Here is a 27,664-nt window from a genome sequence, read left to right as displayed (position 1 = left end):
AAGCTGGAAATCTGCAATTACATGCTGAAATGTTGCCCCACTTACCAACTGATATGGTCCAAACAGCAATTATTTTGGCAAAAGCCTTGGTTCTGGAGTTGAAGCGGCTGTGGTGGATGGGGTTCCGGATGGCAATGTAGCGATCCAGCGAGATGGCACAGAGGTGCATGATGGATGCCGTGGAGAAGAGCACGTCCAGGTAGATCCAAATGGCACAGAGCTTCCTAGGGAGAGGCCATTCGTATCCTGCACAAGAAAAAGTTGGCATCAGCTAAAATTGTGGCATATATCCCTTGTTGTGACACGTGCCTTAGTGCATATATCCTTCTAGGAGGATAGTAGTAAGTACTAAGTAGTAGTAAGTGATACATTTAGAAGCTGCCTGACACTGTTTTAAGAAAATATTTTTATTTGTTGGCAGCCTTCTAACTGTAGCTTTTGGGGTTAACTCTGCTTCTTTCCCAGGCTACAGGCAGCATATGTGTTTTCTTTTTAATTCTATTTGCATAATGCTAGTGCTTGGTGCTATGATTAAACATTTTTGGCAGCAAATCTATGAAAAGAGAAGCAATTTTGTCATTGTAAATCTGCAAGTTCTCAATTTTGCTTTAGGACTTTCTATCCATGTAATTACTGCATTTTCAACACCTGCTGATATGCAAAGCTGCCTTAATTCTGAAAGTAAAGCTTTGGATTTAATGGAAGCTAAAGAAGAAAAATTATTTATTGCATACCAGTGATATTTATCTCACCTGTCTTTAGGCCTCTACCACATACCTAAATAAGGATATTCCCTCTGACAATGAATATTGATAGGCTCCTCCAGGGAAAGCAATCCAAAGCAGATACATTAGTGTTTACCAATATCCAACCTACAGCTTCTTTGCTGCTAATTAAGCCCTTACTTTTTCCTTGTTTTTTCCACTACCTGTGAAGATTAATTGATTCCTTTCTCAAAGCTGTTGGGAGATGGCTATCATGGCTTGCCTAGTTTGTGGGTTTTTTTTTTAGTCTTCCAGACTAAAAAAGCCTAGTTCTTTATCTTTTTTCTTACAGATCATGCTTTTATAACTTTTTTCCTTCTTCTTTTTCTGCCCTGGAATGTGTTTAATTTATGTGCATCTTGTATATCCTTCAGTGACTAAAAGAGGACTCAGTACTCTTGCAAAAGTCTCCTGACTGCTAAGTGAAATACAAGACTTCCTCATGGATCTTGAAGGGAGTGTCTTTACTTATACAACCTGGAATGGTAAGTGTCTTTTTTATGAAAATATCATGCTAGTGAAGCACACTTAACTAATGATACATTTTGACAGCAGATCTTGTTCAGCATTCTTGAAGGCTGGACAAATTTCACCAGCAGAAGCTGGTTTGCTTCTTCACCTTTGCACTTATCCTCACTGAATGTTGTTTGTTGCTTTCAGACTTTCTCTTCAGGGGTCCAGATTCTTGTTGATGATTCTCATCCTGTCCCTCTGAGTGCTTGTAACCTCTCCCAGCTTGGTGCTTTTGGAAAGCTGTATAAACTCTCGCTCCATACGCTATACATGTTGTTCAGAGCAGTACTGAGCAGACCCAGGCTAAGCAGAGCCCTACAGGACCCCCATTCAAAATCCCTTCTATTCCTGCAGGGAACCACTAATAACTCTCCTTGGAGCAAGTTTTGCAGTTATCTTGTAGTGTTTTAATTCAGAGGATATTACCCAAGTTGCCCATGATAGTGTGGCATGGGGCAAAGCCAAAGCTCATATTGTGAGAATATGTAAGTATTTTGGGGATTGCCTGTCTCCTTTGGAGATACAGTACAAGATTTGCAACAGCAGGAATGGAAGGAGAGGTGGAGGAGGTAGGTCTGTGCCTAATTACCTTTAGTCTCAGCGAGTACTGAGGAGACTTTTTCTTCCTGGGTTGCTGTAATACAAGCTGACCCTGACAAGCCATACAGCATTTATGGATGTATTTTATCATGTTTTCTGATTTTCTGTTGAAAAGTCAGGTCCCTGGAGTGTGTTATGTGATGGCTGGCTTTCAGGGGCATGACTTCCCAGTAGCATCTCTCTGTCAGGCCAGGCCAGTATACACAGGAAAAACCATTAAAGTATTTTTACACTTGACAACATACATCTTCTATTGCTTCAGTGACCTTTGGGAACACATTTACACATTCGTCATATCCTTCTAGACTTCTCATCTTTGCAATAAACCAGGATGGGGCAGGCATAAAACAGCATCAGTATACGAGAGGAGAAAACTCTGCATGCAGTAAGGTGCCCCCTTAGTAAGGATGTAGATAACATCCTCCAGGAAGATTTCTGCTCTGTAGTCACGTCCACCTTGGCAGGACTTACTGGGTGCTGCCTTTTCCAGCAGAGTCTGGGGCTGCTGGGTGGATGGAGAACCCTGCCCAGCCCAAAGGGCGCAGACTGGCCCAAACACATGGCTGGCATGGCTGGGCACCCAAACCAGAATTGCCCACAGTAGCTATAAACCTCTCAAGAAATTCATCTCTGGGCAAAGCTATAGCCATACCCCTTTAAGGTGCTGCAGAAGGGGTGGTGGGGCACTCTTGTTCCACAGCTTTGGAGGTGTCCTGGCAGAGCAGGTGTGTGTAAAGGCCTCCAGTTTGAGCTCAAGACTCTCAGCATGGGTGATATGGCTGAACTTGAGTAGCTGTGGCCAAGAAAACGCTCCTGTGGAAGGGAAGGTTTCCCTCCATGCCATCACTGATCATGCTGGAGGCTGATGGTACACCACACCCAGATGGTTCTCCTGGTGCGTGCCACCAGATGATTTTTCACCCCAAGTCATGCTGCTTCCATTCCTGGTCTAGCAGGAGAAGCAGCAAGGAGAGAGGAGGCAAAGCCACAGCAGCCCGTCCCCTGTGCCCCGGCGGGCTCCAGGGAGGGCGGCGCAGCCTTGCCCGGGACGAGGGCTCCGGCTTCCCGCCGGGCGGGAAAGGCATCCAACGCCCCACCCCCAAATCCCTCCCGAGACACGGATTTCGGGCGTCTCTTCCCTCGGCAGCGGAGCCTGGCCAGCAGGAGTCCCTGTTGCTTGTCTCAGGGAATCACTCACGAGTTAAATCTCACCCATCGGACAATTCCTGTTTCACGCTGTTTCTCCCGCCAAAGATAATCGCACACTAATACGGTAAATCACCGTGTTGCATCATGACTGATGCCAAATGCGGTTTGCAAATGCTACTGGGGGCGATCTGTGTAGAGACACTGAAAATGGAAAATAAACTTCCAACTTTCTGGATTAAATCTCCCTTAAGAACAGGCTTGTGTTTGGACCTTAAGTCCAAAAGCAGTGAAGTAATAGAAATCTTTCCAAACAATCTGCTTTCCTCCTGACAGTGTGTAGCTTCTCTTTGAACTGCAGCAATTCAGTAGCATTGGAAGGCTCATTTCTGAAGTTTAAGGACAGTAACAGCCTGACAGAATTGGTGCTGAACACATAGGGTGCTGCTTGTTCTGGCGTGAGCTGTGCTGCAAATGATTTTGGTGAAAATGACAAGAAAGATCTGCTATTAATCACCTGCAAGGGCATGAACTGTGAGTCATTATTAACTTAAATAACTTCTCTTAAGACATCATAGTTTTGCATTTGTAAATGTTATTAAACAGGCAGAATGAATGCCCGTCCATTTCTTAACTCCTGCAATATTTATTGCAGCATTTGCTGGTAAGTAGATGTCTAAGCAGGGTATTGGTGATAAGAAAATTATTTACACTTGTATTACTTCATTAAAACTAATTGAGAGGGCTGCCTACTTTGAATCTAAAAGTAGTCATTAGTGTTTCAGTGCATATTTGCAGAGCAAAGTAACTGGCAGGATCCTACATTCTCATTGGGAATATGAAAATTATGAGCCAGGGAAAAAACCTGAAAGCAATAGAAAGAATAAAGCACTTTCATATGCACTTTGAGACAATTCATCTGACAACTGAGTAATAAACTGATGTTATGGTCTGTGTTTAAAATGCCTGTCACTGGAAATATAAAATAAGAAAAGATTCAAGTACTTCACCTGTTCCACCCATTAACCAGTGACAGATATTTCAGTTTATATGGAGTGATAACAATTTTCTGTGGTAAGAGAATGAAATCATAATGACAACAAGATGTTATTGCATGCAATGTTTAAGGCTTATCAATACAGGCAGCAGGTTACACAGCTAATACTCACCGTACAGGATGGTTAACATGGACACAGGCATGACAAGGAAACCCAGCAGCATATCAGCTATTGCAAGTGACATTAGAAAATAGTTAGTGGCATTCTGTAGTTTTTTCTCCAGTGAAACAGCCATGATGACAAGAATATTTCCAGCAATGGTTAAAACAATCACTATCACTGTCAGCAAAGCCGGCCAGTTTTTCTGTGAAGGGCAGCACGGTGGGCTCATGTTACTTTCACATGAAAGATTGGTTAGGTTGTCAGAGTTCACAGTCAAGTTGCAGAGATGTGATATATTAATTTCTCCAGCTCCATAAACATTTCTGTAGAATCTTCTCTCATGGTTTATTTGTATGAAGGAGTTTGCAGTTGGGTTCTCTCCATCACAAAGAATATCCATTGCTAAGTCCAAAACCACAGAGATAAATTGTGAAAAACAGGAAATTATCACCCTTTGTCACCATTGGGCATTATATTCCTCAGCTCTCCATGCCAGAAGTTGAGGGGGAACAATCTTTTGTCGACTGTATTTTTGCAACTAATGCGATGTAGAAAAACATACCAGAATTACTCCAAAAGCTGAAATGTTTTGTTTTCAGTTCCAGAGGAAGTCCAGTGTTGGCATATATTGAAAATCCAGCTGAAAAGTAAAACCGGGCTGTAGGATACAGAATGTGGACTTGAGGCTTCAGAGAGCAAAAATGTTGGAGAAATAAAAGACATAAAACTTTTGCAACCACTAGGACTCCCATCTGGAGCTACATCTTACTGCTATTGGTAACTGTTATCACACAATTTTGAACACAGCAGTATTAAAATATCTTGCCGTATTAAACAGCAAAGCTCTTGCTTCTCTATTAAGAAAGTTGATTAATGATTCCATCCAGCGTCTTTTTCTTGAAATAATTAAATATGCTCTTATTTATAGTGCATCTTCCATAATATGGCTGATAGTCTCTGTCTTCTGTTGTATTTCAGAATCATTTTCAGCCTCATATCAGAGACTACACATTCTGCTCCATGCTGATTTTTGTAGCTAATTGTACCTTTTGGCCCAGCATGGCTTCAGAATGGAAATTAAACAACTAGATGCTGTTATAAAAGAATACAATTTAAGGAAGACTTACATTGCCCTTCAGAGCCCACTCTCAAACTGCAAATAGATGCACTTTGCACCCTGGTTTACAATATTCTTCGCTGTGTTTAGCCAGTTCCGTGTCTTTTTTCTTCAGCCTCCTCCACAATGGTGATATTTCAAATAGTTTTTTGACTTCTAAACTGCACACTTGAGTGAAGCCAGTTCCTGTGCTGCGAAGCTTGCTCTTTTCTTCTGAGAGATAGGCTGCTCGCCGGCTCTTTCCTTGTGCATTTCCCCGCCCCAGGGCAAGCTATATTTAAAGTAATAATAATATCAGAGCCCTTCTTGAAGTGACACAAAAGAAAGCGCGCGTGCACACTCCCGAGGAAGCAGCCTGCACGGAGGAATTACTGATTTGCAACAGGAATGGAATTTCTCCCTTGCTGCCTTGTTCGGATTGTCAGACCTCCCACTCTCTGGATGTCAGAAACTGCAAGGTAGCAACAGCAGAGGAGGGCAGGGGAGGGCAGAGCAGAGAGGGTCTTTTTGGTAAACCAGCAGCGTTTTCAGTGCTTGTTTTAGAGGTTCTCTGCTTGGGGGCTTTTTTCAACACACGCTTTCAGTTTGCAGCGGGTGGCTCACAAACAGCTGCATGCAATTACAGGGATTTACAGGATGCAGGCTTGAGAGAGACAAAACCTAAGGCTTGCCATGGTAGATACTAGTGAAATATGTAAGTGAGAAGTTTTTTTCATAAAGAGGGGAAATTCCACTAGCCTTAAAAGGCAGGCATAATATTCAGTCCCCTTCAGTTTTAACTCCAGGTCTGTGCTGACAAATGAATCAAATTGGCAATAGATATTTAAAAAAAATTGAAGTCACTCTGATGTCATAGTCATTTGTCAGGAGATGGATGTAACAGCTAATTCCAGCAGCCTGTCCCAAGCAGGCGTCCCAAATGAAGCAGTTCTGTAAAGCAAAGTGTGTATGGAGCAAAGGGGAAACAAAACAGCCTGATACTGCTTCTGCCTTGTACTTCTGCTGCCAGGACATACATGAACAAATAGCCAACCCTTCAATTTTCAACCTAAAAAAAGCCAGCTCCCAGACTTTGTGAGACTTAGAGTTGTCAAAAGTTTGGCAGAGTGGGTCTGCTGCTCGCCCGCACATCCTGAAATATATTGCAGACCTCCCTCATGCTGAGGGCAATGGCTTTAAACAGGCAGGCTCAGGCCTGTGAGAGCTCAGAGAGGTGCCAGTGTCACTGGGCACCCGTGGGTCCTGGCTGGCCCTTGGGAGCTGCAGGCTGCTCCCATAGCTCAGCTCTGTGTGCAGCGCTGTTAACCCTGCTGCAGATCCCAGGGAGCTTCAGACACTTGGAGCCTTACTAGAGCTCAGCTGACATGTGCTAATCTCTTCATGGACCCAAACCCATACCAAAGTGAGTCTCAGAGCACACACTGAAGCCCATTCAGATCAGTGGGGCACAGTTACAGAAAGCCTTTCACAGTAAAGTTTTTTGGAGCCAGTTTTACTCACAGGTGAACCCAGCAAGACTGGGCAGATGAGGCAGTAGCTCCCACTAATGCCCATGTGGGACTTGGAAATGTGCCATGGCAGTACTAAATTTCACAGTCCCATAGGTGAGGCCAGAAGACTATCAGACAACAAAAAACTGGTAGAAAAAGTGGTAATGCTGAATTTAGCAAGAAGTGTTTTAGCCCTGGCAGTCTCACCCAGAAGCCAGACAAAGAACTTTCCTCTCTCCTTTCATAAAATAACCAAATGGGTTACTGTCCTCACCAAGTGAATTTGGCATCCATGCTCCAGAGGGTTTGGTGGCCATCCCCATGAACATGAGAGTGCATATCTGATACAGAGGGTGGGCTCCACTTCTGCTGAATGCAGCCACTGTGCAGAACAGGGCACAGGACCCTTGGCTAGGGCTACATACCAACCTTTGTGAGGAGCCCAGGTGTCCTGCTGCTTTCTCAGAAGGCTGGCTCTGGGCTCTGACAGCTATAGCATAGCAGTCATGGGCGTGTGTGTCATGGATGTCACTCCTAAGAAAGAAGTAGCAGCCTGTTTATTGATATAACTCAGTGATTTTGCCAAGCTTCATGGTAAATGTGAGAAGGCTTAATAAGATCTGATGACAAGGTGCACTTGATTATTTATGGCATAAAGGACAGGGTCAGACAAAACAGGCAGGGAGAGAGAGACTCTCCTGGTGAGTCATGAGGTTCAGAAAAGACCTCTTGGTGTTCTGAGCTCCTTCTTAGGAGAGAGTTTATGTGTGTCTAATTCCAAACTTAGACTTAATCAACAGTTTGTATCTCAAGGATTATATGCTCACAATCAATCTTTTGTGTCACTTAGCTAAGACTTCAGAGTTTAGCATGCTATTATTCATTTACTGAGAATCTCTTGAGTCAAGGGATCTCTCGACTCTGAGGAGTAACCTTGAGAGCTTCTACTCAAAGCAAAGACTCTGGCAAACAGACCACTGCTCTGCAGGAGAGATCAATGAGCGCTGGCTGTTCACTATTTATGAAATAAGATAATTGACTTCTAGTCATACTTGCATATCAGCTACAGAAGTTAATTTCTTCCAAACTTGGCCTGAGTTGGACCTTGACAAACAGTATGGTTGGGGGTGTGCAATGACTCATTTAAAACTGCAGCTCTACTCAGGACATCAAGAACATAAAAGTGAAGTGCAAGCCAGCTGAATGTTGCCTTGCCTAAGACCTGTGCAGCTGCAGTTGTAAGCTCTCCATTTAAGGACTGCACTGTTTCCTTTGGTGTAGCTGTAGACACATGAGTATCTACTGCAAGGTCTGAAAACTTAGCTTTCCTGACAGAAAGCAGTTTGGCATATGTGAAACTGAGGCACAGGCATATTAAAATTCTTTTTAGGCTTGCACATTAGGTTTGCATTGATAAATCAGAAACCAGTTTTGTGCAGGTTGACGTACCTGAAAGAAATCTGTGATCTTATGTCTTCTAGCAAGTGTGTTGGATGGGCAACTGATCATGAGTTTATCATATTATTTATCTCAGGATTTTTATTTTATTTTGACTGCAAAAGTTACTCATCTCATCTCCTCCCAAGAACCTGAAAATCGTTTTCCTTCCATATAGTATCACTGCAGGTATCAAGCAAAAGGAGTGTCCAGTCTTCATTTGCAGAGCCCAACAAAAAGACGGTGCCAGGGCTATCATCCCTCTGCAAAAGCAAGCCTGAGCTCTACCTTGAGAATTCAGTGTGGAACAACTCCTAGGTGATCAGTCATGTCCAAACCAGCCTTGAACACTGCTTTTTCTAAAGGTGGAAAGCTCTGGAAAACTGTAGGTGCCACGCTCTTCCATTTCAAACAAAGGAGATTGCAGGTCGACGGCAGCAGAGCCTCGCACGCTGTGACCTGCAGTCCCAGGCAGCGCGTCTGCGCTGAGAGCCGGCAGCTGCGGTCTGTCCCAGCCGATGTAAATTAAGTGAAATCTTAGCTTAAAATGGCAATAATGTGGTTGTGGTAGACAGAAAGCAGTCTCTAGAAACACAGCTGGCATGGGAACAGACTGCATATTGCTTTTTAATTTCTGGGAGGCACCAACGTAACAAATTCATGACAGCCCCTCCCCTGTTCCCTAGCTCTGCTTGGAAATTTTTTGTAGGACATTATTTTGTTCTCTCCAGCAGGGTTTTTATGCTTGGCATGGTGCACATAAACACTTCCTAGAAATGCTGCTTTTCAACAATTTTCATCTGAAAGAGGAGAAGTTAAAAACCTAGTTTACATAATTCAAATTTGGTGTTCTCAGGATTGTTTCAGGTGTAAAAATCCCCAGTTTCTGAGTTTGCCATTGCTCTCTGGTATTCTGAATAGATTTTGTAACCAGTAAATGTAGTAGTAACTGAGGATGTTAATCAATCACTCTGGTATCAGTCTAAAAGCGAGGCAAGTGAAATGTGAATAATTTGTGTTGCTGTTGAGACTACTACAGTTTGGTGTCTCTGCATTCATCAGGGGCTGTTGGATGTGAATCAGAGGCTAGTTATTAAAAAACCAGGACTAATAACTAAAAACCCTCCTCTCTTTTTGGTGCAGTTGAGCTCATTCTGGACCTCTCAGCCTTCTAGAACCATGCAATTGTAGTGAGGTGGGAGCTTGACGTGAACCTTCTGAAAATCATGCTGGAACAACATCCCTCAACCTTGCTGTTCACAGGTGATGGTCCTGAGCAAGCTGGGTGTTGCAGCACCAGAGCCCTGTGTCCTGATGACTGTAAACCTGAGGTGAGTAACTGGCATGGTGTTGTAGATGTCTTTGCTGTGAAACAGGATGTCTGTAATAATTTGCTCTGGATTGCTTTTGAATGACAAGTGAGTATTAGAATTTGAGGCTGAAGGGAAAGCTGGAATAACTCAGTCTAACTACAGTTTCCAAGTAATAAGATACATACATACATATATATATATATATATATATATATATATATATATATATATACACACACACACACATATAACTGAAGGTCTCTAAATTTTTTATGTCTATCCCACACACTAATGCTAGTTTCAATCTCTGTTCAATCCCAGGTGAAGCTGAATTCATAGCTTGCTTTTAAAAACCTGATTGCCTCATTCATCCATGAGTTTTGGAAAGATGTGCCATATTCCTGAAGATTTGTAGGGTGTCTTCCTTTCTAGCCACATTATTAGTTCAGGATCTACAGGTTCCTGTGCATACTTACAGTGCCAAAGAGAAGTTAAATGTGAGGGAGAACCCAGAGCACCTTAAGGCACATCTTTTGTCTGCCTAAACCCATGCACTGAGGTCACATTGGTAACGCTGTGCCTTCCACTCCTTTAGGTTGTGTCATTCCAGTGAAGCTCAAAAGAATTACTTTGGCATAAAACTGATGGAATGATTAGTTGGCTGGAAATTGAGTCAGAATTGTTTCTTTTTCTCATGTGCCATTTTACCTGTTTAAACATTTCTTTGCCCATACCAAAATTTTTTAGTGGGAGGAAAAGTTATGAAGGACTTTGATTTGGAAGTATCCAAATATATTGCTTCAGTCTTGTTGTTCTAAATAGGATACTTTAATATTGTTGTATTAATAATATTTTTTTTTGAGTCAGCTAACCAGCTGTGATGCAAATTGTCTTATTCCCAGATTCTCCTGGGCAATTTATATCCACCATGACAGCACACCCAGAGGCAGTTTCACGTTGAACTGAGCTGAAATAAAATATTCTTGTTCAGCTAAAAAAAATAAACTGAAATATTTGGTTTGGGTCAAGCCCATGTAGTGAAGAAAATACTTTGTTTTTATTTTCCCAAGGAAACCTGAATGCTTTGGGCAAAAGTGATTTGATTTTTTCCTTGAATAGAAAGTTGATTTTGTGGAAACTTTATTTTCCACCAGAGGCTGAACTGTTGGGGAATGTCCCTAAGCTTTTGTGCTGAAGCAATAAAAGGCCTCTGATGCTTTAAGGAGGAACTCTGCCTTATTTAAAGAAACCTCTCTAAAAATCTATGCTTTATTTTAGTGAAACCTGAAGCGAAAGAGTCCTCTCCATATCTTGCTCTCAGCTGTAAATATTAACTATTTTTATACCTGACTATGACCTTTCATACCACAAGAAGCATCTGCAGACATTTGATTTACTAAAACTTGTTTTGCTTTGAATATTTTCATTTCAGTTCTGCAGGCTGATAGGTTGGCTTGCTCTAAGACAATATTATGTTGTATTTTGGTCACCTGAGTTACAATTTGGCCGGTTTTTCTGTAGGTAAAATTTTACTGCATTCTGACACACATCACTGCAAATTCCATTATATAAAACTCCTTATTCTATGCATTAATACCTGAACCTCTTCCACTATCTTTTTCCTCAGTTTAAACTTCCAAGCAGTAGTGAGCCTTTTCCACTTGATTTCCTTCCCCTTACTGCTTAAAGATGCACTTGCTGCCCACAATTAACACTGGTCATCATCCAAAGCCTGTCTCCTGTCAGCTGTTACCCAGTGAAATAGCATCTTTTTAATGGGGTGACCAAAACCAATACACCATGTTGCAAAGGTGGCTTTGTGGGAACTTTCCAAGACAGCATCATCCCTGGGGAACCTTACAGCTAAAAATTATTTTATCAGGTGATAGACACAGCAGAAGGTGAGTGCACTTCATCCTTTCTTTCTTTCCTTCCCCTCTTCAAAAAACTTCCATCACTTTGGAAAGGAAAGAGAAAACAAAAGGAAGACAACAGCAATTTCATTTTTTTGTGCATGTTCCAGTCTATGATTTGGCCATATTTCTCTCCCTGGGCTACTTTTTTACTCTTATTTCTCTAGTAGCATGTAAACAGAAATACAAGAGTAAAATGAATCCATAAGGACTTTCCTACATTTATGCTCGAAAGTTGATGGATGGGGAAGCATTTAAGAGAAAAAGAATCAATTGTGAATCCAAAGATGTGGGTCATCTCTTCTGGATTTGCAGCATTGCATGGTGGCAGGGCTTAACTCAAATATATTTGTACTTTCTAGAGGCTCATGGGTTCACCAGTGTATGGCAGACAGTACCACAGAGCTGTGAAATAGGTGAATGCCACAAGAGTGATGATTAAAATATTTTTACTTTCCATACAGTTGGCAGAATCAAACAGCTGCGGCCTTGAAGTTTTACATATATAAAAATATATACAGATAAATAAATGTAGCTGCTACTTGTTACAACTCTGTATTACATCTGACAGGTGACTGCTGTTATGTTTTTTGCTGTTATTCCTAGGATAGCACATTTTTCCAAGTTATTAAGTTGCAGTGTGTAATTTATAACCATCAAGATGGAAAACATTATGCAGTGCATGAATTAACATGCATGTCTGTTATTGAATATGTGCTGTATTTCTAGAAATATGCAATTATTCCTCAATGGAAAACTTAAAACTTTTGCTATCAGGTTTTGTTTAGTTGTATTTAACTAATTAGAAAAGCTTTAATGGATGGAAGCAAGAGTTCTGTAAAAGACATTCCCCCAATTGCTTTCTTGATTTATAATAGTCCAGCATTTAATCAAGGTTGTTTGGGCAATGTGGACTGGCAAGGAGGTGCAAACAAGTAACACAGACACACTGGCTGATGGAGCCCTTAAATGTCAGTCATGATATTGTGACTTTGGCTTGCCAGGAGTGTTGGTTGGCATTACCTGCTGGGATCCAGTTTGCCTGTTTGAGGTAGATGTGCACCTTAATTGTAGGTGCATGGAGGAACAGCTCCTTCCATGGAAAGGTGATTGCTGCCACTGATGCTGTGGCAGTGAATTTAGGGCCAGTCTTTCAGTGAGCTGCTGAGCTGGATCCCACTCTCTGCTCATTTCATGTCAGGTGGCAATTCACATGTCCAGCTGTTGATTGTACTTTCCTAGGAGTGTCTAGTTCTTAAAACAGTGGAAGCCATGACAGATCCATGAAATGCAGTACAAGAATTATGTTACCTCCAGATATGCAAATTGTCTTTTATATCTAGACACTGTCTGAACTAGTTGACTCAAACAACTGTGCTGTTCCAGTATTTTAAAAACCGTGTTTCTCACGGAATTATTTAACTATAATTTAAGGTGTTCTGGGGGAAATGTTGTGTCCTTTTCACTTAGTGATGGAGCTACTTCCCATGTTCTTTTTTAGACACAACATGTGAACAGGTATTCTCTTCAGAGCCTGCAGAATTCTGCTGTGAAGGTCCTAGAGAGAGCACAAAGCCCAACAGCTTGATTTGCAAAAGGAGCTGTTATTATTTATCTAGTTTAATAGACACTGCTTTATCTGTGTTCTGGTTCCTAAATATCACTGGAATCTAAATGTTTTTCTTTAGAACAATTAAGGCAATCAAAAGTATTTATTTAAAGCACTTAATCACTTAAAGAAACAACTGGAATACTACTAAAATATAAAATAATTTTCCAGTGAAGTTTGATATCCCTGTAAACATTTTAGATGTAATTTTCTTCTGACTCATTTTTGAGTCCACTGAGGAACCAAATATCAAGTTTACTCTCAATTTCCACCTGGGAAGCAAGTACTGTGAATTGGGCTACAAGTGAAGAACTGATTGCTTTATGTAATTTAATTTATACCATTCTAACATATGTCAGAACACCACTGTATTGTGGAGCACAATAAGAGGCTGACATATTAAGAACCTTTTAAGAAAATCCACACTCACTGGGCATCTCCAGATTTTACACACCCATGTTGTGCAAACATGAGTTACAGCTGAGTATTAGAGCCATGCAGGGCAGGCACAAGAATTCCTGAGGGCACCTCTGATCTAAATGTTAAATTAGCTTTATTGAAGAGTGTCTTTTAAATGAACTGAGCCTGATGTCTTACTTGTACTGGAATATGCCATCTTAATGATGCTTCCTTGAGAGCTGCTGATGAGAGAAAGGAATGAGGGAACAGTCATTACCATTAGGAGCATGAAAGTGCTGAACAGTGAGTTATCCCCTCTCTTCCAGCCACAAGTTTTTATGGTGTCTATTAATACATTGTAGGGCACTGCAGCTTTCTGTGGCACACACAGGGTCGCTGAGCTAATGCACACCAATAAATCCCAAATAGCTGCTGCTCTGCCCTGGTCATCTGTGAGAAAGTCCTAAGAGATGTGCTGGCACAACGCAGAGCAAGGAAGATATGTGTGTCTGGGCACAGACTAGGACTAATGTGGATCAGAATACTTCCCAAAACATGCATATTCCTCATGAGGACAGCTGCTAGAACATTGTGTAGCCCTGGCAGCTACCCCTTGTGAGATACCACAAGGAAAGACTTCTTCAACGTTGCCAGTTCCATGGGTGCAAGGGCAGGGAGGATGCATGAGCGCCCTTGGACTGGTCACAGGAAGGGTGGGAGGCAGCCTGGGAAGCCCAGACAGCAATTCCTGGGACATTTGGGCAGTGACTAACTGTGACAGAGCTCTCACATGGTGAGAGAGTCATGGGCAAAAAAGGAAGGCATTTCAAAATGCGTATATGAAAGTAGGTGTTCAGTCTGATAAGGTGAAGAGATATCCAGGAGCAAGGACAGCTGCATAGTGGCAGGACCTGCAGAACAGAAAGTGAAGGGTGTATAGGAAGCTAGAGAAACATTTGTGTTTGAGGGATGAAGGAAAGAAAGGGGAGAAGAGGAAGATCTACCATGATCTGATGTGCAGACTCATGAGTCAGGTATCAGGCATGCAGAGTCAGATGAGTCTTTGACAAAAACTCCCTTGTAAGCCCAGGAATGACCCTTTCCCACATCCATGGTTTGAAGTTTGTTACTTCAAGTGCAAAAGCTTGCAAAAGACAAAACTCCAAAAGAGTCTTCATGTTCCATGATTTTCTTTAAATTCTTAATCTTATAAACTATCATACACTATCAAGTACTACTTTTAATGCCCATTTATTCTTCAGTATTTCTTAGACTGTTTTGCCTCCATGTGTTGTCAGGCATGCTGTAGAGTAAAAACTGCTCCAAGTAACTTAGACCCTTGTTTGTACTAAGAAAGGGAGAGCTTGCCAAAGGACCATAGTGTCCTTCAAACCACTGTTAAATCAGTGTAGATGGAAAATCTCCTGTTTTCACTCTAAGCTGTTTTCCTCCTGGAAACATGTTGTCTTTGCCAGGTCCAGAATCTGGTCCTTAGTGATCTTACTGCCATTTCCCAAGGCACTGTTCCAGTGTACTCTCCTGATTGAGACTGACTTTTAATACCTGGAACAATTGAAATCCCATGACAGTCTGAGAAAAAAACGTGAAGAACCTGCTTTTATAAAGGAAGGCTTGGAATAGACATGTGTGCACAGTAGAAACTGTGTGGGTAAGAAGTCACAACTAGTTGCACTGGTTATAATGAGGAACAAATTGAGAACAGGGATTTGTGCTCATTGGGTTGAAGAGACCAGCTCTGGGTGCCACTGGAAGTCTCATCACAGACTGCCTGGCAGAGGTTGGAGCCTGTATGTTTATATGTGTCTGGTTTTCTTTATAGGGAGTTTTGGGATTGCACAGTCCAAGGGAGAAAAGGCAGTGGGGAAAATGTAATTCCTTTCCTGGTTGCCTTACAGAGTTATTATGAACACAACTCACTTCTTAGCAACATACTGTTTACTGAAGTCAGAAGTTGTGTGAAGGGCATTTTGGGAGTGAAAATGACAGAAGTGCCTAAAGCATGTTGACTTTGAAGAGACAGTTTTGCTGTAAGGAGGACACTTCTGCCATTTTTGCTTTATACCTTGCGCCCAAGAAGCCCACCATGAGGGGAACAGAATCAAAATGTTCTGTGGTGTTGGAAAATTTCAAGGCAATGAGACATACCTGGCACTTGGTAGGTAGAATCAGTACATCACAAGACAGCTGAATCGCTTCCTTGATATTCTTTGTGTAGTGTTTAATTTAATGCATGGCATTAAAATGCAAGATTCAAGCCAAAAATTTGCCTCTGAAAATAAATCAGGCATCCACCCAAATGCTTGACAGGAGACGAGCCTTGTATTGTGGCCCTGTGTAATGGCTGAAATCCCTGGGCCCTGCCAGCCTGTCAGAGTCCGAATCCTGAGTCAAGAGCTGCTCAGGGAATACCTTTTTCCTGTAAAAATGTGCCTAAATATCAGGCTGCTGAAATGGTGCATCTGGCTTGACTTACCCTGTGTTGGTGATACGTGAGCAAAGAAAATGGCATGGTACAAGACAAATAAAGGAAGACTCTGTTAGAGCGAGAACTTATTTTTCCTCATAGTGAATCCACTGATCATTCATTAATGTTCCCACTAATGTGAAGTTAATGGAGAACTGAGCTCCCACAAAACGTAATCTGGAAAATGTGGGGTAGATGTTCCTGAGTCAAAATGCATTAGTTATCTCAGTGAATCTGAAAAGATGTGACCCAGATCCGATTTTATGGACTGCACTCTTCAAAGTGCTTCCCAGCATGGGGGTAACATTACTTACTGGGACTTGTAGGTGGTTCTCCAAAATAAGTAAGTCAGTGCTACCCACCATGCTGTCCAGACTGGAAATTTCCAGAGCTCCAGAAAAACACAAACATGAAGCTGAAGAATGGTGAACATCCTGCCTGCAGCTGTCTAGGACAGGACTCCTAATTTTCCCATCCTCCTGCTGCTCTTTAGATGTTTAGGTATGTTGTTCCAAGTTCCCATAACGTCCGTGTGTGCTGGCAAGGGAGACCTCTAAGCTCTGTATTGTCCAAACTAAATACCAAATTAGCACCTGAAGTCTGCTTTCTGAATGTCCTCCCACCCAGTTTCTGGGGTGAGCTATTGATCTGGGTTCACAAATGCTGTGTAGCTACCGACTTTTAAAAAACAAGCACTCAGTGCTTGCACACTGTGTCTCTGTCTCACACATGCCCCCTGCTAAAGAACAGGAATGAACCATTAGAGTCACAATCTGAAAACTGGAAACACGCCGGTGTGTGTCATCAGCTGGAGAAAAATCCCATCATTACACTGCTGCTGCAGCATCCTCCTTATTTGTGCCTCCAACTCAAATGCATTAAATTTAATTACACAGTGCTACAACTCCAAGACAGATTTAATATATTTGGATAAGAAAAGCTTCAAAAAAAACCCACTCCTTCGTTAATAATTGAAGCGGCACTTGTGCTGGCAACAGAGGAAAGTGAAATGATACCAGGCTGTGGGACATGGAGCAGAGGGTCATCCACAAAACCATAGAATGGTTTAGGTTGAAAGGGGCCTTAAAGATTGTGTACTGACAACCACGGGCAGGTGCACCTTCCATTAAAGCAGGTTGCTCAAAGCCTCATCCATCCTGACCTTGAATACCATCTGGATGGGGCATCCACAATTTCCCTGGGCAACTACTTCCAGTGCCACGTCACACTCACAGGAAAGAATTTCTTACTAATATCTAATCTAAAGCCACCCTCTTTCAGCTTCAAGCTTTTTCCTTTTGTCCTATCACTACATATCCTTGTAAAATGTCCTGTAGCCCCCTTTAGGTGCTGGAAGGTGCTATAACGTCTCATCTCCAACTGTGTCTTGGGAGTACAATGGGAAACAGTTTTAATAAATGCATACAAATAGTGAATTTGTAATCATTTAATCCAGAACATGAACGGAACAGATGCAAAAACCCCATTAGGTCAGCTACTGTGTGCCCTGGCTATATAGAACTGAGCCAAGAAATGTGATTCTGTTGGATTAGTTCTCCACACTCCAAGCAGTGGGATGCCTGCTTCCTAAAATATCTTCCTTTGTAAAGAGGTTTTGTTTTTTTCCCCTTGACAACGGGCAGTTTAAATTCACCTTATGATTTCATCCACTGTTACTAATTTCATCCTTTCTCCTGGAGTTGGTAACTCCCCTTGGTGTGCAGACCCTTCAAATATTGATAGGAAAATCGCTGTCCCTTTTCTTTTGCAGATGTGTTTAAGCCCAGCTGTATTCATAGTTAGCCTTTCACATCTTCCCTCCTGCAGCCCCCGCATCCTTCTTGCTGCTTTGCTTTTACGATTTCTCACTGGGCATGCATCTTAGCATTTCAGCTTTGGTGGTAATACAGCAGCCAGGACAGGTTTGCCAAACCCTTGCATACAGAATGGAAGACAATTAATACTATTGCTCTTCCATTTTACAATAGGAGATAGACAATTTGCTTTTGCTTGGACTCTCTTCCTACCACCTTCTGAGCTGGAACAGATTGTTGCCTCCAGTGTAATTTCAGACATATTCAGTCCTATAAATTGTGTTTGGATTTTTTCCCTTAAAAAAACAGGAAGGGGAAAAAAAGAGGAAATGAATGAGAAGCTTTTGCCCTTCTTTTTAATGAGAAAAAGCTTTTGCCCTTCTATTTAATTTCATCATTAACTCTATCTGTGTTAAAAAGATTTGGGAAAAGTAAGGCATGAGAGGAGGTTGTAACAGACGAAGGGGATAAAGCAAGAGAAATGCACTGGAGGACGGGGGATCAGTGGGAAATAGGTACTTTTGAGGAGGGTGCTGAAGAAGGTGTAACAATAATTACATGGGAAGGCTGAACTGGGGAGGCCAAGTGGGCAGTTGGTAGCAGGAAGTGATACATCAGTGGCAGCTAAGGGACAGTGAGGGGAAAAAAGTGGACCTGTACCACTGTCAGCTGACTTGATCACCTGCTGGGTGTGAAGGGTGAGAAAAGCAATCCTTGTGGTACAGCAGAGAACATGGGAAAGCTGGATTTGTAACTAGAAAGACAGTTAATGATCTGGGAAATCCTCCTGTACTGAGACGATGGCTTTGCTGTAGGATGATGTGGCATGGTAAGATGGAGCAGAGTGAACATTAAGAGGGAAAAGTCTTCCACCAGCATGTGCTTGACATAACTTGACATGGCACTGTTACACTTTCACTCCCTAGGAGGGAATAGGCGAGAGGCATCCAGAAACCTACTGAGGTTTGCAAACTACCCACCAGGAACAGACTAGAGTGCAAAAATAATGATTGTTTTGTTTTGCTCTGTTTCTGAGCCGTTTTTACACATTTCTTAAGCTGCTCTATTACTCATAGGATTTAGCCATGTTTCTGGGTTGTTTTTTTTTTTCTTTAAATGTGCAGTCCAGACTTTCCTGCTGGAAACAGCGTCCAGCAAACAAGTATTTAAGGGTTAAGCAAACTTGACCCTTCCTATTTTAATTCTTTGGCACTGCCACACCCATAAGCATCCAGGACAAAAAGTGAATATCATTTCCCAAAGCACAGTGGTAGGGTTTCCCAAACTCATTTGAGGTCGGAAGTCTCTTGATTATTTTGATAGCCTGCATTCATTAGTCACAGTGGTGTCGTCATGCCCCGTTCCAGCTGCGTGTGCTTGGGCAGGGTTTTGGACACTGCAAGCAATCCTGTTTTGCACAGGATCCAGCTGAAGGTTCATGGTATATGGACAGGCATTTGCATAAGTGTTAACTGCATGACTGCTTGAGCACAGGAGCAAGGGCAGTTCCTTTGTGTGAAGCAATTCAAGCTGCTGAAGCAGCAACCATCCCCCTTCCTGCTCTGGGCAGGAAAATATTTGTAGGTGCTTACGTTGTCCTACACATAAAAATAAATGAGCAAAACAAAGTAGGACTGCCCCCAAGTGTAATTCTGACAGCTTGTTTATGTCCCAGAACCTCAAGAAATGTTGAATTGTTCTTGACTCCTGGAAAAATAAAAAAGAAGAACCTGTGCTCGGGCATACTTACAGGGCAGATTATGCCCATGTGGTGCCTGGCCTGTGGAATGTTATCTATATTTGTTATACCTGCTGATTTCAGCCCTATCAGTATGTTTTATGGGTTACTGACTGTGTTTTCATTGCAAAAGTCTGTACATTTGGCTACCCTAGCTTTGACTCCTTTGTTCACTCGCTGTGCTGCTTTTCTGAGTGCATATACTCCCTGCCTCAGAAGTGCCTTGAGAAATTGCTTTCAAAAACTGATCTGAAATTGCAAGGAGTCCCATGTCTCTGCTTCTCAGATTTATTTACGAAATATTGTACTGGATCTGGTGCTATATTTTACACCCACACTGGAACAGCTTAATAGTTTAAGCTTTGTCCTAAATAAAATTTTTAAAATCCTCTTTTGGTTTGAAAAGCAAGTCTCTTTTCTCACTTAGGATGAATAAATCTTCTGTCTGCAGCAGCAACAGAGCTCTCATAATAAAACAGAATGCTTGCTTAAAGGGAAGGTTATCACTTTAGGTGGCCTGCAAAAGGTTTTAGAATTCCCAGTCTCTTTGCTCTAGCTAGTCTGGTCTTAAGGATGGCACAAGAGCACACAGAAGCCAGGCTAGGAAAAGGCAATGCCTCCAGCTGCTTTGGCTACAGTGCTGTTGGAAAGAGAGAAACCACCTCATCCTGTCCTCACAGTGTTATTGGCCAAGCGGTGACCCATCCTGGAAGCCACGTAGGGATGGCAGTGCTGCTGTTGAAGAAACATGGAGGACAAGAGGTATTGAGCAACAGCAGTGATAAAGCATTAAACACACCCTGAGAGAGGACAGGCTGAGTGGATGCAGTCTGAGGAAGACTTACTGTGAGTGGAGAGGTGTTGACTAGTTTATCACTCCCGAACATTTGATGCAATAGTACAGTGAGAGTTGTTGGGTTTTTTTCTTAAGTAAATCCAGAACAGAGTAGTTGGGAATGAAAGTTCTAGATAGAACTTTAAATTTCATCTGTGTAAGAGGCTAGTCTCCCAAAGTGGTCTCTTAGTGAAAATGAAAGCAGGTTGGAATTATACAAGGATTTGAGGGCTGGTAGAGGATTTTCACCCAGGTTTGGTTGGAGTGTCCTGTTTGGTTTTCATTCCTACCTGATGAAGCTCTGTGCATCAAAGATGGGGTCTGCCTGTGCAGACATGCACAATTTAGTATTATTGTACAATGGCTGCAGAACATAACAGGTCTCAAACAAACCCCAACAAGTGTAGGGGCTCAACTCAACAGGAAAGATTCAATTTGTCGGATCATTAGTATAGATATTCAAGAAGGGACAATAGAAACATGAGGTATTTGTAGAACTCTCTGCAGAATAAATGAAAATAACAAAGTCTAAGCAAGGAAAAGGGTAGACTAAGAACAGGTTGAAGCAAAGAGACAATTTTCTTTCATCATCATGCCTCCTTCCCTTTCTCAAGAAATCTACCTCAGGGAACTTTGTGAATGAGGATTTTAGAAAACAGGGAGATGACAGCAAGTATTTTGCATTAAGTTAGATTCAGTGTCTGGAGAGGTTTTTTTCTAATTTCTCATCTGATGGTCTAGAAAATGACAACGAAACTAACAAAACCTGCTGCTGTATTTTCTACTTGTACAGTAACAGGGAATTTTGTTAAGAGCAATATTGGTCTGCGGGAGCACAGAGAATACCATTTCCTGACATTTATTTTTCCATCAAAATCAGATGAAAAACTGAATTCAAAATAAAGGTACTAATTATGGTATTAAGGTAAGATTTGTAGAAACTACAGCACGGTCAGTGTAACGCCATACTGGTTTGGTAATGTACATAGAGTTTGAAAAACTCTACATCCTTATTTTCAGATTAAATTCTTCACAGTCAATAGCATTTCCAGCTAAAACATCATTCTCTGGTTTAGAAGATTAAACTCCCCTTTCTGTCATGGCAACAGCTCTGGTTGGAATCCTTACTCTGCTGTTGCCAAATGATTTTGTGATGTTGCATGTTCATATCAAGCTAAATTAGCAGCAGGAGTCCTGCACTGAAGTCACAGTACATATCATCATCTCAGAGTGGGAAATTGTTTGATTGAAGCAATTTCCTGTCTAGCCACAGTGGGCAGCTCATAAGCTGTTCAGGCCTTTTGCAAGTGGAAGTGTGCAAAGGAATTTAGAAGAAGGAATACACTCCTGCCCATGCTCACGTGGCCAGTGGTGCATGCAGCCCTGATCTGAATGGGAAGGAGATGTATAACACTCAGTACATTAATCACTGCAGGTTAAGAGGCTGGCATCAACAGAGAAAGGACAGAGAGAGGTGCACTGCTACAGACTTCACAGTATCTTGGAAAATTCGCTGCCCGACTGTGGCTTGTTGGACTTCAGCAGAGCTAACCTGCACTACACAAGATCATATATTAACCTCTAAATGATCATCAGTTGTATAATTTGTCATTGGCATAAGGTATCTACTGGAACTGTTTGGAAAAGAAATGTTCTTTAAAAATATTGACATTTCATTGGGGGGAAAAAAGGAATATATAGTTGATTAAGAAAAAGAAAGTTCTGGGGTTTTTTTCCCCTCAGAATCTGAAAGCATTTGAAAGAGAGCAAACCTTTGTGCAAAAAAGTTTTGTTTAATAAACCCCCTGATTTTCCTATTACTACAAACATTAGTTAAGTCCCAGGGTTTGGGAGTGGATGATCTTATCAGATTTCCCTAGGAACAGAACCACAAGCTCCCTTCCCTTACAGGGGCTTTGCCTAGGAAAGGCAATTAGAAGTTCACACCTGAAGACCTCAGATGCAGTCGTGCACCCATATTTCTACCCCCAGAGAAGACAGCATTTACCTCCACGAGTGTGCTTTTGTGCCTGTATCTTAAAACAGCCTTTACCTCTTCTTCCCACCTCTGAAGCCATTTCATTAGTGCACATTGACATCTAGGCTGCTCTTTTTTTTTAGGGGGAATGCTGTGTAACTATAATTCACGGAGACTCAGAACCTCACAATATGTATTAAAAACTTTTTTGTGACCTTTTAAATATTATGCCAAGAGCTGCTAAGCAATTAAGGCAATAAATCTGTGTAAACTGAACGTATAATTCCTCTTAGGAATATAAATGTGAGAAAATTAAATGTCAACATCTACCTTTGGTGTTTACAAGTGCAGCCATAGAATGCGAATTCATTGCCTTACCTGAATTCCAGTTTTGTCTTATATTGTTGTTAGAGGAACTTTATGTTACAGTGGGGTTGGGTTTTTTATGTTTTTTAAGAAGTTCAGATACATAGTCTCTATGGTGGCACTGAATGTCCCCCTTGTGAGGGACTTTCCCTGACACTGGTCACAGCTGATCCTGTAGAAGCAGGTGCAAAAACACCTTGCATGGTTTTAAGAGAAGCAGAGTTGCAGCTCTGGCAGTGGGTAGGCAGGGTGACATTATTTCACTCCTTTGCATTCTGTTTCTTTTTACAGTATTTCTTGCCTTATCAGACTTAGAAGCTTCTGGAGGAAAGCACTGTTTCCTATTCTCTTTTCACACCATCTCTGGGGCCATCAGGGACCATGTGCTCAGTCCCAGACTCAGATGAGGCTTTTACATGGTACAAAAACACAAACACACTGCCCATTCCTGTCTGTGCTCTGGGAAGGAAAGGGGAGTGAAAGCAGGGGCATTTTTTATATTACAGCACCAGCCAGAAACTCCTAATATTTGGAAATGAAACTGTAATAGATCTGTATTTGCCAGTGACTCAAGAATTCACTGCTTCAAAAAGAGATAAAGACAAATACTTCCCTTGGCAGGGAATCCTTCCCTTCTTGTTGATAGAGTGCATCTCTTGCACGTCTTGCATCTCAAGATTTAGTTTAGAAAGTTGTCATTGAGAGTTTTTTATTTGCTTCAGTCCTGGTTTTGTAATACATCCTCAGTTACCCAGTCCTGCCAAAAATACAGGAGGAACCTACTTTTATTTTAGTGTAGACTAGTCTGGTTGTTCTTCATTGTTTTACTGAATTTACTTTACTTAATACAGCAAAGGCAACTGATAACACTTCTGCAGACATCACTCTGGTGTCATCTATCAGCCTCAGCTCAGGTGGATCAATCACTACAGCTGCATGATGATGTTGACAAGAATATTTCATCACCAAAATGTGAATATTTTCCCCTTTAATTGACTTTTTTTTCCTTGACAGTTAAAGATATAGCCTGATGTTTAATTTGGTGTCAGTCTAATTCATTTTGCCATAATTTAAAAATGCATCCAGAAGGAGAGAGTTTGATTTTAACATTCAATTTTCTTGATTTTTTATATTAGTAAGATAATAGAAATGCAGTGGATGCCACTGTCTCAGACTGACATCCTCAGAGAGAAATAACCTTGCTTCTGGTGCTAGCTGAAATGTAAGAATAGCATCTGTGAAGTCAAGCCAATAACCCCCTTTTCTGAGTTTCAGAAAAGTTGATTCACCCAAATCCAATTAAAAGAATAACTCTGTGAATTAATTAAATTGCCCTTCCACTAAAGTTGAGGCTTAAATAATTTGCTGCACTTGACAGAAAAGCAAAATAACTTTTATTGAATAAAGGGTGACCTGAAACAGAGTTTCTGCCTTTGAGGTAAGCTGGGAATTGAGTGCTCAGCTCAGAATAAATGATAAACTTGTCTATTTCCATGTAGTTCCTTGATGGGTTCATTTATACATGCAAGGACTTGCATGATCACCTTGGTCATCACCTGCAGGGATTAATTGCTTCTGAGCAGGTGTATGGTGAGAATCACCCTACATGCTTCCAAGAGGAGACAGAGTATTTCCAGCAGACATTCTCTTGGCTACATATCAAGTTCCCCAAGTCCAGCTGTGCAATTTGTCCCCCTCCTGACCAGGACCAGGAGAGAAAATTGTGTGGAAAATTTCATAGATCAGGATAAAGACAGGGATGTAGCTTACTGATTACTGTGATGGGTAAAACAAACACAGCTTGGGGAAAATAAATACAATTTTTTCCAGAGAGAAATGAAATAGACTGATAAGAAACAAAGACAATTTTTTTTACAGAAAACTAGAAAACATTTTACAAGCAGACTTTTTTAACCTCTGTCAAGAAGTGATAATAAATATGGGCATTCCTCTGCAACAATATGTTGTTCCCTATGCAAAGAACTATCTTATATTTAGCAGCACTCAACATAATTTAGAGCCTCAAGTGTCGGTGAAAACAAAAATAATTCTTACCTACTTTATGCTGATTCACACTTTGCATAATGCTGAGCAATTGCAATGCCCCTTAAAGTTAAGAGCACATTTACTGTGCAGAACATAATCCTTCCATAGTTTTTGCTACATTAACTTTTAGAAGTTATTTACACAGCAGCTGGGCTGTTATGGATACTCTTTGAATCATACACAGAGTCAGAGCAAAGGTAATAACCAAGGCACTGATGTTTTATTGGTGAAGGCAAAGGGTATAAGGGAGGTTGAGTTGACATGGCTTGGAGTTTTTAAATTTTATTTTATATTTTTATAAAGGGAACACTTTCTTGTTGGACACATTTTACAAAATAACTTGTGTAGGTATGTAGAATATGACTGAGAAAAGTATCTGAGAGCAGACAGTTTTGGTAAAGCTGGGAAATCACAGTGAAAACAAAAGACAGTTGTTTGTCTAATCACTGAGTACATTTTGCCTATAGAAAACAGGTAACTGAAGTCTAACAAACAGGCTGGACTAGAATTTAATCAATGAGTAAGTCAAGTCTCTTCAAACACTGAGCTTGACAAAGTTTTGGAAACTTAATTTGACATTTCCTACTTGCATACCAAATTAGTACCCTACTTCTTATTATATCCTGTGTACAGTACAGGTTTGCACATACTGCATAAATTTATATATAAAGAATATTTCTCAGTGCCGAACTTTGGAACTGGGTGTCTTTGTACTTTTTCTTTGTGAAGGATTTCTTCCTTTGCCTATGGAACTAAACTTCTGTCCTAAGAGATCATGAAATAATAAGACCCCCAATCTTGCATTCTATGAGATACCTAAGTTAGGACTTCATGCACACAAAAGGAAACTACCAGAGGTGCAGTATGCAGGCACTGATCAATACCAGGACACTTAGGGAGATGCTATGAAATCTCTATTTATTGTGCAGAAGATAATCCCCTTGGTAGTGGTCTGAGGCAGATGGTTGAAAAAAATGCTTGAGACTTATGAACTTGAAAATAAATGTAATTAAAAAACTGATCCTCCGGACATGCAGCCCCAGTAGTTCTTGGAAACCACAGACAACTCAACTGGAGCATAGAAGCTGTGGGATCAAATCACTTATTAATTCCTTGCAGGTGTCAAGGGCATCTCATGGGAGTTGCAGGTGTTTGCTCTTTTCTCTCCCTTCTAGCAAAGGTTCCAAAATATATTCCTGAATATATCACTGCTGCCAGGTGATAGCTGAAACCTGGTATCTAGGACAGCCAAAGTTCTTGGAATGCTGTTGTCCTCTCCTGGGAGAAATTACTGTTCTTTATAGCAGAGCAAGCAGAAGTACATTGCATTTTCACTGTAACATTTTCAGTTTGAGAAAGTTTGTTATAATGTTATAAGAAAGGAAAACCTCTCAACTTGCAGAATAATTGTCAGTTGTTTTCTGTCACAGCTAAAGAAATAACATTAGTCTGTTTTTTTTTTTTCTCCAAGAAAGAAGACAAATAGAAATTCAGATCTAATTCTTCAGAGGGGTTTAACCAATTAATGATTTTTGCTTTAGTACTGTAGTCATTTACTGTGATAAATTCCTCTGCTTCTGAAAGGAGAAAAGTGGCCATCACCACACAGTTTGCTGACGCTGGCTAACAGAACATATGCCTGTGTTTTGGCAGATGCCATCCTGTGGGAAGTCCTGGGGGAAAGTACAGATGTGACCCCAAACTGTACTTTTGCCTTTAGCCTGGCAGCACAAACCTCCCTCTGTCACCCACCCAGCTGTGTGCTGTGCCTGACACCTGCACTGCCCAGCACTGGAGATGCTGCATTGGAGGGGACCCTAAGTATCCAGAGCTCATTGCTCAGTGGTTTGGAGCTGCAGGTCTCCATTGTGCGCTTGTTTGGTGTTTGGGTGTCTGGCACAGATGCAGGTTTCATAGGGAGAAGGATGGCAGGAGCTGTGTGGGGCCCCATTGCCAGAATATTCCCTGCTTTGGTGTGGCCACAAGCAGGTGGCTGTGTTAGCCACCCATCCTGAGAGCAATGGGGTTGAATTTCTGCCCTGCTCTCCTGAAGATGGACTCTTTGTTGATCCTTGCTCTTCCATAGCTTAGGAATCTTTCACAGAGCAACCACGGAATGCACAACAAATCCAGTTCCCACACAGATCTGAGCACCTTCTGATGCAGCAGAGGAGGTGCAATTTCTGTGCCTGTAGGGAAGCCAAATATCCCTCTGAAATTCAGAAGTGAATTCCTTGGGGAGATGTGTCATGCTTCAAAGGGCTGAGGGCAAATTGAATTTGAGAAGAGAGACAGTCAGAGGGTAAAAACTCCATGAATATTTAAGACAGGGGGATTCCTGCAGAAGGCATTACTGCGGATTCAGCTGTAACTAAGCTGTCCACAGCTGCTGTTTCTCTGTCACCTTTGGAAGGAGAAGATCTTTAATGAGTACCAAAGTCAAACTTCAGTCATAAAGTAACATCTCAAGTTGCTCACTTTACTTAAAGGAAAACAACTGTTTCTTGTACCTTACAGATATCCATGATCAGAATTGGATAAGCTGATTTAATTTGGTAAGATTTTGGAGTAGATTGTCTTGAAAATATGGAAGATCCCTTCATTCTTATGTGCATCTCTTTAGTTTATTCCCCTTCTTAGTGGTAAGGGAGAGGGGAGATTAAAAAGAAAAGATCCAGGACTTGTTTTACTTTCTTCCTTTCTATTTTAAAATTGTGCTTGTGATAGACTGAGGGAAAGCAAGAAAACAGAGAACAAGACTCTTTAGAAGGAGGAAAATTTGAGAAATTGCCCCATTTACTCCACTGCTTCCAATTCACTCTTTCCCCTACTTTTTTTTTCCGGCAGAAAGAAGGAGAAAGAAAGTAAAGAAAAACAAGTAAGCGAGGAAGGTGATGGCAAAGAATCCATGCATTATAGGTTTCGCTTTATATAAGATAAA

At 41.4% G+C, this 27,664-nt stretch overlaps 1 protein-coding gene and 1 long non-coding RNA gene across 2 annotated transcripts in view; one reads left to right on the top strand and one right to left on the bottom strand.

Annotated features, from left to right (window-relative positions):
* Positions 1 to 5,752, bottom strand: part of HTR2A (5-hydroxytryptamine receptor 2A) — a 26,664-nt gene extending 20,912 nt beyond the window's left edge. Inside the window, exons 1-2 of the mRNA XM_059839033.1 lie at positions 4,193 to 5,752; positions 46 to 246 (exon numbers count right to left, since the gene is read on the bottom strand). Coding sequence (XP_059695016.1) covers positions 46 to 246; positions 4,193 to 4,583 — 592 coding nt within the window. The 5' untranslated portion in view covers positions 4,584 to 5,752. The remainder of the gene's footprint in view (positions 1 to 45; positions 247 to 4,192) is intronic.
* Positions 64 to 27,664, top strand: LOC132323614 (uncharacterized). The gene is made up of 4 exons (XR_009485387.1): positions 64 to 199; positions 1,139 to 1,249; positions 9,371 to 9,558; positions 27,571 to 27,664. It is a non-coding gene; the product is annotated as an uncharacterized LOC132323614 (long non-coding RNA).

This window comes from Haemorhous mexicanus, chromosome 2 (genome assembly GCF_027477595.1).
Source record: "Haemorhous mexicanus isolate bHaeMex1 chromosome 2, bHaeMex1.pri, whole genome shotgun sequence".
NCBI classification, from domain to species: Eukaryota; Metazoa; Chordata; class Aves; order Passeriformes; family Fringillidae; genus Haemorhous; species Haemorhous mexicanus.
The sequence above is the reverse complement of the archived record's forward strand: the minus strand, read 5'-3'. Positions and strand labels throughout refer to the sequence as shown.